This window comes from Balaenoptera ricei, chromosome X, assembly GCF_028023285.1.
Source record: "Balaenoptera ricei isolate mBalRic1 chromosome X, mBalRic1.hap2, whole genome shotgun sequence".
NCBI lineage: Eukaryota > Metazoa > Chordata > Mammalia > Artiodactyla > Balaenopteridae > Balaenoptera > Balaenoptera ricei.
Genome location: NC_082660.1, coordinates 44,073,239 through 44,083,998, shown reverse-complemented (window position 1 = coordinate 44,083,998; position 10,760 = coordinate 44,073,239). Strand labels below are relative to the sequence as shown.

The window sequence follows — 10,760 nt, the reverse complement described above, 5'->3', positions numbered from 1 at the left end:
GTACCTCTGTGGGTGATGGCGAGCCCGCCTCCATCTCTAAGCCCCTGGATGGGGCTGCGATCTCTGAGCGTGCGGGAGTCTCTCTCCTGCTGTGCGGAAGTGAACGCCCCATCCCACCCTCCTCCCACTGCGAGTGGGGTGGGAGCCTCCAGGCTAGCTTTGAAGTCCCAGCCAGCCCCTGGCCTTTCCGGGAATTCTGTGCTCCCTGTGGGGGGCGGGCAGGTGGGTGGAGGGGCCGGGACAGAGGCCTCTTGTCCACCTGGGCCTCAAACAGCCCAGTTGAGTTGGGCCTGGACGCCATGTCCACCCCGCCTGACTTCCTGCAGGAGACGCAGACATGCCTGTCACATGCCCGAATGGAGTCAACTGACAGACCCCTATTTAAGAGAGACAGGCAGACAGACAGTGGGGCTCCTCCGTTAGGGTGTGGACAGGCTCCACCCAGTGCCTAGGCTGGGGTCCAGGACTTCAGGGTGTGCCTAGTTTGCAGACAGTGTGTATCCACACTCCCCGCCCAACTACAAGTGCCCTCCCTGCCTCCCTCTGGGGACCCCCCCCCAAGATCTAGGGTCCTCTCTCGGCTGGGCTGTCTGTCTGAGGTCAGCCTCTGGTGGCCTGGCCGTGCCTCTCCCTGCACCTGTCCCACTGCTGTCCCCAGGTCTGTCTGCTCCTCTGCCTGAATCTGACTTTCTCTGCCTGTTGCCACCTGCCCCTCCGTGTGTCTCTCTGCCTCAGCCACTTGCTCTGTCCCTTTGAACCAGTGTGTCTGTTCCTAACCTCTGTTTGGGGATGTGTCTGGCGGTGTCCACCTGTCCATCTGCATTCATCCAGGAGCTTGCGAGAGTCTCTCCTTGCCCACCGTTTCTGAGTCTCTTTCTTCGCTGACTGCCCCTCTGCCTGTCTACCACTCCCTCACACTCTGTCTTTCTGTCCCCTCCTGTTGTCTGTCCTTGTGCTGTTTCTTCTGCCTGCCTGTCTCTATTTGGGATTGTTTCTCTTCCTATCTCTGTCTCTCCTCCTGCCATCCATCCCATCCCACTGTATGTCTGACCCCTGAGTCAGTTCTGTCTGTCTGTCCCTCTCTCTAGGAGTGGATCTACTCCCTTGATCTTTCAGCCCATCTCCCTCACCTCCCCCGAAACCTCTGTTTCCCTCCATGTGGGTTCAGATGAAGGGAGGCACACCCCCGCCACGACTTCCCCCTGCCCAGAACCAGAAGAGGGAAACTGAATTAAAGTTAAAACTTTACAGGAAAAAAAATCCGCCTGCCAGATGGGGCCCGGGCAGTGCTGATTAGCCGCCGAGCAAGCCCGGCGGAGTTGATTGGTCAGAGGGCAGGCGAAGGCAGGGTCTGGCTGAGCGGGAGCCCTGCCGCCCGGCGGGGTCCCAGAGCCCTAGTTCTGAGTTGCTGCCGCTTCAAGAGCTGAGAGGAGCAGGGAGGTGAGGAGGGGGTGCTGGCCATCGAGGGGGGCTCCTGAGTCCCCGAGGCACGAATGGGGGTCCTGGGAGAGGGCTCAGGGGTTCCCTGGAGGCATTTTTAGCACTAGTACAGAATTGAATGGGAGGGGGAATCCTTTTGGTACCCTGATCCCAGGAAATGAATTCAGGAGTGGGTGGGAGGCTCCAGAGGGTGCTCATGGCTGACGATGGGGCTCCTTGAGAGCCTTCCCTGACCCAGGAAGGGGATTCAGGGCTTGGGTAGGGGGTTTCCTGGAGGGAGTTTTAGTCATGATGGGGACCTTGAATGGGGGTTTCTGAGATACGGCATTCCCAGGAAGTGAGTTCAGGGCTGGGGGCTTCTTCAGAGACACTCCATCCAGAAGAGGGAAGCTCCAGGCTTGCGTGGGGATTGCAGAGACACCCCACCCCAGGAAACACATCAGGCCCTGGGAGGGGGCTTTTGATGATTGTCTCAGAGACAGCTTCTCTTCAGGAGGGGAAATTAGGGCTTGGCCATGTTCCTGAGACACCCCAAGCCCAGAAAGGATCTCAAATCTGGAAGTGTCTCTAAAGTGACTTCTACTGGAATAGGAGTGTTTAAGACTTGACAAGGGTCCCAGAAAATACCTCTCTAGTCCCTAGAAGGGGGATTAAATGAGGGTCCCTGGGTCACTTCTATCCCTGGAGGGGGGTTCAGTTTGGAGAATTGCTTTTGGCCTCTAGTGAGAATATTCAGAGTTGTGGCAGAGAGCAGTTTGCCGCGTCCAGGGGGTGGGGGGCTGGGGTCGCTGAGCCCGCCTCCCATCCTCAGCCCCTCCAACAGGTTGCATCAGCTCTGGGCTCAGGCTGGCGGCCCAGGCGGGGAGGAGGGGGGTAGGGGGCGTTAGGAGGGGTGGGGCAGTCAGGCGGACACGTGTCCCTGTAAGGAGTGAGAGGCATGACCACGCGGTGAGGGTGGAGGGAAGAGGGGGGTGCGCGGGGGACCGGGGAAGGGAAGAGACAGACAGCAAGAGAGAGTGAGTCTGGGGTCTGGGAGGAGAGGCTATCCCAGCTCCAAATGGCCATCTCATCTGCTGAGGGGTCGGTATCTCTCTCTTTCTGTCTCTGTCTCTACCCCTCTATCTCTTGCTGCCCTCTTTTTCTCCATGTCTCAGTGAGTAACTGTTGGCGTCTCTCCCCTGAGTCCCTCTCTCTCTCTCTCATCTCTTTCTTTGTCGGCCTCTCCCTCTTGTCTCCAATTATCTCCACTTATCTCCCTGTCTCTCTAATCCCTCTGTTCCTGTTCCCCTCACCTCATCTTTGTGTCTCTGTTTCTATATCTCTCTGTCCGTCGCTATCGGACCCCCCCGACCCCCTTCATCTAGTTCTCCCCACTTTGTAAGTCCCCCTGCTCCATCTCTGAGCCCCCCACCCCATTTCTCTGCCCACAGGATGGAACTGCAGGATCCAAAGATGAACGGAGCCCTCCCTGGGGGTGCTGTGGAGTGAGTCGGGGACCCAAGGGGTTGAGGTCAGGGATCAGAATTACCTTCTCATCAGCCTCAATTTCCCTGCCTATTCTAGCTACAGGCAGGAGCACGAGGGCTTCCTGCCCAGCCATAGTCCTTCTCCTGGGAGGAAGCCAGCCCAGTTCATGGATGTGAGTGACCCCACAGGATCTGTCCCAGCTGCACCTTGCCCAGCTCAGCCCCTCCCCTACTGCTCCCTCTTCCCGGTTATTCCCTTCAGCTGTTTTGCCTCTGGTCGCTGCCCCACCCTTCCCTGTTCCTCTCCACTTCCAGCTGCTCCCCTCTAAAATCTCACCTAGCCTTTCCCTTCCCAGCTCTCCTCGTCTTCAAATCTTTTTCCTTCCTCTGATGGCCCTTCCTGGGCTTCTCCTCTGCCCCAGTCACTTCTTCCCTAGTCTTTCCCAGGCCCCGGCACTGGTCTCCTTCCCTGGTCCCCCTCCCCATGTGTGCCCGGGCCTTGCCCCTTACCCGCAGTTCGAGGGGAAGACATCGTTTGGAATGTCAGTGTTCAACCTCAGCAACGCCATCATGGGCAGCGGCATCCTGGGGCTGGCCTATGCCATGGCCCACACAGGGGTCCTCTTCTTCTTGTGAGTCCTAGGCAGTCTGGGGTGGGGGAGGGGTGTGGTGGGCAGGCGGGAGGCCTGGGGGCCAAGTCCAAGCAGTGCCATCTGCCACAGGGCCCTGCTGCTCTGCATCGCTCTTCTGTCTTCGTACTCCATCCATCTCCTGCTGACCTGTGCTGGTGTTGTAGGTGAGACCCAGAGCTCAGCCTAGACCTTGGACCCCAGATCCTGGATCCAGGACCCCAGACACCACGCTCAGCTCTCTGGGCTCCAGACCTCAGAGGGCACCCTGGCCCTCAGACCTCATCTGGGCTCCCAGATTCCCAGCTCCCAATCCGCAACCCTCAGCCCTCAGTCTGGCCATCAAACCAGACCCCCTACCCCAGACCACTCCACTCCACTTCTAGCCCCCACCCCTCAGTCTCCAGCACACGTATCCATGGAAGCCAGCCCCGCAACCCTGAGACTGCCGGTCCTCAGCCCCCAGCTCTCAGACTTCACTCCTGCCATGCCTCAGTCCATATCCTGCCCCAAGACCCCAACTACCCACATCCGGCCCCCAACCTTCTCCCTGGTCACAGATCCACCTACCAGAGTCCAACCCCAACTGCTTAGCCCTCACCTCCAGCTCCCAGCAATGAGGCCCAATTAGCCCAAGCCCCAGCTCCCCAGCTCCCAGACTCTCTGGCCTCCAACTCACCCCTGGCCTGGCCTCCTCGACCCACAACCTGTTCCTTTCTGGTCCCCTCCCCTCCAGGCATCCGAGCCTATGAACAGCTGGGACAGAGGGCGCTGGGGCCTGTGGGGAAGGTAGTGGTGGCCGCGGTCATCTGTCTGCACAATGTTGGGGGTGAGGACTCTGGGAGGTGGGGGTCAGCTTGTGGGAAGAGGGTGGGCTGAGGTGGGCTTCCCCAGGCTGGGGTGGGAGGGAGATGAGAGGGATCCTTCTGCTTACACCTCCCCCCACCTGCACCAGCCATGTCCAGTTACCTGTTCATCATCAAATCCGAACTCCCCCTGGTTATCGGCACTTTCCTGGACATGGACCCTGAGGGGTGAGTGTGCAACACCCCTTGGCTCTGGCCCACAGACCACTGATTCTGCCCGTGAGGTCTGGCTACTAGCTTCAACTGTGTGTCCAGCTGACCCCCAGGTCTTCCATTTTGAGACATTTGGGCAGGCCAGTTTGTTCAGACTGCGATTCCTGTGTGTTGTGATGCCAGTAGTATGTGTGACTCTTGCTCTGGCTGTAGGAGTCCAATAAGACCATGTGTTGATTTTTGTGACTGTTCTGGCTGACTCTGTGTGCAGTGTACTCTGATGTTGACCGTGTGGCTGTACCTATCCAGTTGACCTAAACTCTGTCCGTGGGTTTGATTCTGTGACTCTTATACTGGCAGGTTCTCTGGCCATCTGTATGCTAGCTGACTACAGCTGTGTCCTGTATACTGTGGCTCCAACCATGTGTGTTTGACATTTGCTTACTCTGACTTTCTCTGTCCAGTGGATTCTGTTTGATTCTGGGTCCATTAGGCTGACTGAATCTGTCTAGCTATAAGTGTATGGTCACTGACTCCAAGAGAGTATGTGCACGTGTGTGTGCAGTGTACCGTGGTGCCAGCTAAGTATATGTGATTTGTGTTTAACTTTCTGTGTTTAACTTGGTGACCATCGTTCTGGCAAATTCTTTCTGGCTGTTTGTGTGTGATCCTCAACTACAACTGTATATGCCTTCTGTATTATGGTTCTAGCCATGTATGTTTGCCTGTTGTTCTGAGTATGTATCCAGCTGACTGTGTGTTTAATTCTGTATCCATCTGCTGGCTGAATCTTTTCAATTGTTTGTATATGATAGCTGATTCTGTGTATCCTGTTAGATCTTTGGTTTGATCCTGAAACCATCCAGGTAGCTGACAGTCTACGTGACTAGGTGTGTCTAACTATTATAATTAGCTCCCACTGTATATATGACCAATGGTGCTTTGTTAGTTTAGGTCTGTGTAACTGTGTGTCTAAGGTAGAAAGAGAATGTGTGAATACCTGGAGCATAGTAAGCACTTAATAAAATTCTTTTGAATAAATGAGCAGTTGTTCAGCCAATTCTGTATTAACAGACTATCTTGCCTGGGCACCTCCCTCCAATCTCTGTACAGATCCTGCTCTTTCTTTGAGCTTGGTTCCAATTGAGTGGTCAGCTGGCTGATTCTGTCTCTATTTCCATCTTTGACTGTGTGGCCAAATCGGCCCAGCCACTTTCAGGTGCTCAACAAACCTTGAGTTGTTCAAACAACCACATATGTGTGTTTCTGACTTTTTGTCTGACTCTGCATTGTTGCCTGCCTACCAGATCATCAGACTGGTGTTCTACCTATCAGACATACCAGGGTCATGACTCTCTCTGTGTCTGGTACCTTGTGTTGGACTATGTGAGTCTGGCTGATGTGGGGTATTGTTTGCTCATCTGCTTGTATGTCCATCTGAGGTCTGATGGCACACTTTTGTCCAGCTGTGTGTGTGTTTCCAGCTATATCCCTCTGACTGTGTGTGACTGACAGTCCGATAATCCGTCTGGCTGTTTCCGTCAATCATTTTGTGCCATTTGTCTCTGTAACCACCTGGATGACTTCTCATAGCTGAAGGGTCAGCCCATCTCTCCTGACTGCATGCAGAAACCTCTCTGTCCAGCTGTCTTCTATGAGCGTCTGCCTGACAGTTTTCTTTGATAGGCAGCTAGTCACTATGTTTACCTGTCTCCTTAGGGACTGGTTCTTGAAGGGAAACCTCCTCATCATCATTGTCAGTGTGTTAATCATCCTGCCACTGGCCCTCATGAGACACTTGGGTAAGAGGCTTCCTGCGTTGGTCATTGGATGGTGGAATTAGAGAAGGGGAGCCAGATTCAAAGAATCTCCACTTTCAAGGGCTATGGAATACCAGAGGAGAGCTTGTTTGGTGTGGGGTTTTAACAGATGAATAAGAGTTTGCTAAGTGTGTGTGTGTGGGGGGGGGGTGGTCCAGGTAGAAGTAGAAGTTTGTGCAAAGTGTGGCAAAATTGGGGTGAGGGGGCCTTGAAGGCCAGCCTGGGGGGTTGATATTTGCTCTGGGGGAATCCCTTGATTTCTGAGGCTCCATATATTGCCCCTTGCAGGCTACCTGGGGTATACCAGTGGTCTCTCTCTGACCTGTATGCTATTTTTCCTCATTTCGGTGAGTCTGAGGGAGAAGGACATGAAAAAGTGTGGAGGGAGTTTGGGGCATTGGGACATAGCCTTCCCCATGACCTCACTTCCACACCCTCCCTCCCCCAGGTCATCTATAAGAAGTTCCAGCTTGGCTGTGCTATAGGCCACAATGAGACAGCAGTGGAAAGGAAGAGCCCCCCAAGCCTCAACACAAGCTGTGAGGCCCAGATGTTCACAGCTGACTCACAGGTTGGTGTGCAGGCATATGTCTATGCCTTGCACCGCACTCAGGTCCTCTGGTTCTGTCACACAGTGCACTCTGCTCAGAGTGGAGCCAGGTATCAGACACTGGGGGCTTCCATGTGTCTGATATGGAGGGCAGTGGTGGGGCTGGGGGGATGGGGAGGAGAGGATTGAACCCTGCAGACTCTAATCTCTTGTACTTGGGCCACTCCCCCAGATGTTCTACACAGTGCCCATTATGGCTTTTGCTTTTGTCTGCCACCCTGAGGTGCTGCCCATCTACACAGAACTCTGCCGGTGAGTGGGCAGGCAAGTGGGCATGCGTGATGGGGCAGCAGGTGGGGTGATAGTCATAATGTCTGATAAGCCCTACAACAGTCCTTGTGCTGTAGCTTGATTGTGGCTAGATTGTGCCAAGGGAGGTGTTTGAGGTGGCCAGGAGGCCTTGGGAAACGCAGGGCAGTGACTGTTAGTAATTGGGACTTTTAAGTATTCTACTCTTTTAACATCCAGTACAAGTATGAATGGACAAGTGGGGAGGCTGAGAAGATGAGATGGAGGGGTGGCATACGTGGATGGGATGCGGAGATGGGGATGGTCAGATGGAGAGGGATATGGATGGACAAAGGGAGGGCAGGGATGATATGATAGGGGGATGTATGGATGATCAGTCAGAGGGACAGCATGGATGATCAGAATGGAGAGGCTGTGACAGTCTAATGGAAGAGAGAGGCAGAGATGGGCGGAGAGATAGGCCAAGATGGTCATATGGGGTAAGATGGATGGACAGAGAAGGGAGGCGTGGCTAGTACAAGGGAGGCAGAGATGGGCATCCCAGTGTGTACTAGCTGAACATCAGCTCTGGGAGGAGGGGACTCTGGAGGATGGGGGCTGGTTTTGAGGGGCCTGGACCAAGTCCAGGGGTCTGGGCATGACAGTTCTATGACCTCTATACCTCAGGCCCTCCAAGCGCAGAATGCAGGCCGTGGCCAATGTGTCCATTGGGGCCATGTTCTGCATGTATGCACTCACAGCGACCTTTGGCTACCTGACCTTCTACAGTGAGTGGGGCTGGGGCCAGGGTTGGGTAGGGAGCTGGGGTGGGGACTGGGCAGACTGCTGGGCAGGAACCTGAGCACTTTCCCTCCATGCCCTCAGACCTATCAGTTTCAAAAGGGACTTTACGCATCACACATGGAGATTTTGTCACCGTCTGTGTGTGTGTGTGTGTGTGTGTGTGTGTGCGCGTGTGCACACGTATATGTTTCTGGGACACTGGTCCTGGTGCTCCAGTCACATCCCGTATCCCATGTTCCATGTCCCAGGCAGCGTGGAGGCTGAGATGCTGCACATGTACAGCCAGCAGGATCTGCTCATCCTCTGTGTGCGCCTAGCCGTGCTGCTTGCGGTGACTCTCACTGTGCCAGTTGTGCTGTTCCCTGTGCGTTGGGGGCGAGGGTGGGCCCATGGAGCAGAGGGACATGGATGGATGGGTAGGGGGCATAGACAGGAATGTTTGGATGGACAGTAGAGATGGGAGTGGATGGATGGATGGATAGAGGAGGTTGGGACGGACAGACAGGGAAGGCAGAGTTGTCAAATGGACAGAGAGGGCAAAAATAGACGGTCAGACACAAGGTGGACATAGATGGCAGAGCAGAAAGAATCAGGAGGACAGGGGCAGTCAGTTGGAGGGAGGAGGCACAGATGTCTGGCTAGACAGAAGAGGGAGGCAGGAATGGTCAGACAGGGAAGAGGCACAGATAGACATTCAGGATGGAGAAATAGGGATGGCCAGAAAAAGGGTGGAGGCAGGAGTAGTGAGGTGTAGGAGGGACAAGGCTCTCAGACGGAGAGGTGGGATGACTAGACAGAGGGGGGAGATATGGAGGTTGTCAGATGGAGAGAGAGGGACAGGGATCTCAGGGTGAAAGCACAAGTGGGTGGTCAGACAGGAGGAGGCAGAGATAGTTGGATAGAGGAGGAGGACAAGATTTCAGACAGTGAGTGGAGGAATAGATGGATGATCAGACAGAAGGAAGAGTCATGGGTTGTCAGACAGAAGGGAGGCAGGATGCTCATTCAGAAGGTGGAAACATAGAAGGATGGTCAGACAGGGTGGAGAGACAGTCAGGTGGAGGGGAAATCAGGGATCTCAGACTGAGGGCGGTGTTAAAGACAGATGACTACATGGAAGGGGAGGTAGTGCTTGAGCCCTGACCTGTGTCCTACCCTACTCTGGTCACAGATCCGCCGGGCTCTGCAGCAGCTGCTCTTCCCAAGCAAGGCCTTCAGCTGGCCACGCCATGTGGCCATAGCCCTGATCCTCCTTGTCTTGGTCAATGTCCTCGTCATCTGCGTGCCAACTATCCGGGATATCTTTGGGGTTATCGGTCAGTACCCCCAACCCCAGTCCCAGACCCCACCTAATATGGGCCTTGTACCCCAAACTTACATTGATTCTGTCCCTCCTGCTTGTCCTTCAGGGTCCACCTCAGCCCCCAGCCTCATTTTCATCCTTCCCAGCGTCTTCTACCTCCGCATTGTACCCTCTGAGGTGGAGCCCCTCTACTCCTGGCCCAAGATCCAGGTGAGCATTCCAGGGGAGGGCTGGGGAAAGAGGGAGCATTCTGAGGAGGGAGCACTCCAGGATGGCTAGAAGTTGAAGGAACATTTTCAAGAGGAGGCTTGGCGGGGAGGGGGGCAGATGGTCTGGAAGAATGAAGGAGACTGTCATAGGAAGGGCCTGAGCAGACAGAGCACAAGAAGGGTCTAAGAAGACAGGAAGCACTCAAAAGGGGGCTGGCTTAGAGGAAGCATTCTTCAGACAGATGGAAGGAGCACTCTCAGAAGAGGGTTGGAACGTTTTCAAGGAGGATGTGGGAGAGTACTCCCTGAAGGGTTCTAGGAAGATGGAAGGAGGATTCACAGGAAGGCACTGGTTTTAAGGAAGGAGAGGGAGCAGGAAAGGAGGGTCATGAATGAACGGGGCACTCTCTGGAGGGGGTGGAGGGCTTGAGGAACATCCTTTGGAGGAGCTTGGGTGTAGGTACCCAACCAGCTCCATCTTTTCTCCCTCACATCCACAGGCTCTGTGTTTTGGTATCCTGGGGGTCCTCTTCATGGCGATCAGTCTAGGTTTCATGTTTGCCAACTGGGCCACAGGCCAGAGCCATGTATCTGGACACTGACCAAGCCCTGCTCCACCTGGGCCCCCGTGTGCATGTGCCTGTGCACGTGGAGTAAGATGGGGCTGCTCTCCCGGGTCCCTCCTGCCTGGAGTGTGGAGGTGGCTGGTTCCCATCAACGTGGCTGTTTCCCATCAACATGGCTGTTGGAGGTAGGGGGCTACAGAGGCTGAAGAGTGGTCCTCTCCCTTCCTCCCCAGGGGATGCCGAGCTTGGATCATGGCCCTAACCCCAACTCCAGCCCCACGGGAGGAGGGGGAGGCCAGGTCCTTGGGGAGCCCCTGCCCAACCCAGTCTTTTCTGCCTCCTCCTGGCAGAAGCTGTTTGTCAGGATCACCCTCGAGCTAAAGGGGAAGAATAAAGATGCTGAATTGCAACTCTGGCTTCAGTTTTTTGATCTCTTTCTAGGACTTCTTGGGGGACCTTTCCTAGGTTCACACAGGGGTAAATTGAGGCCCCAAGAGTAGGACTGCCAGCTCTCATCTGTTCACCCATATCTCCACAGTTCAGTAGCTCGCTACCCAACTCATAGATCTGTTCACTTGCTCACTCAGGAAATACCTCTTGAGAGCCTACTGGCTGCCAGGCACTGCTCTAGGTGCTGGGGATATAGCAATGTATCAAGCAGACAAT

The 10,760-nt window shown here is 54.9% G+C and overlaps 1 protein-coding gene across 2 annotated transcripts; it reads left to right on the top strand.

Moving 5' to 3' along the window:
* Positions 1-1,368: 1,368 nt before the first annotated feature.
* SLC38A5 (solute carrier family 38 member 5) lies at positions 1,369-10,489 on the top strand. 2 transcript variants are annotated; one of them, XM_059910013.1, is made up of 16 exons: positions 1,369-1,440; positions 2,871-2,924; positions 3,004-3,079; positions 3,423-3,538; positions 3,629-3,702; positions 4,272-4,364; positions 4,491-4,569; positions 6,274-6,356; positions 6,663-6,721; positions 6,823-6,945; positions 7,157-7,236; positions 7,900-8,000; positions 8,265-8,380; positions 9,188-9,332; positions 9,426-9,529; positions 10,029-10,489. In XM_059910013.1, exons 2-16 carry the CDS (start codon positions 2,872-2,874, stop codon positions 10,128-10,130), a joined length of 1,404 nt encoding a protein of 467 aa, XP_059765996.1. In that variant the 5' UTR covers positions 1,369-1,440; position 2,871; the 3' UTR covers positions 10,131-10,489. The 2 variants fall into 2 exon arrangements, with proteins under 2 accessions (XP_059765996.1, XP_059765998.1); XM_059910015.1 differs by lacking the exon at positions 1,369-1,440 and adding an exon at positions 2,433-2,456.
* Positions 10,490-10,760: the final 271 nt, after the last annotated feature.

What these genes read in the sequence shown, in the direction of transcription:
- SLC38A5 (XM_059910013.1), top strand. Translation starts at nt 2,872, where the DNA reads ATGGAACTGCAGGATCCAAAGATGAACGGAGCCCTCCCTGGGGGTGCT. An exon ending in GGCCCTCATGAGACACTTGG is followed by an intron (nt 6,357 to 6,662) that starts GTAAGAGGCTTC and finishes TGCCCCTTGCAG; the next exon opens with GCTACCTGGGGTATACCAGT. An exon ending in TGCCAGTTGTGCTGTTCCCT is followed by an intron (nt 8,381 to 9,187) that starts GTGCGTTGGGGG and finishes CTCTGGTCACAG; the next exon opens with ATCCGCCGGGCTCTGCAGCA.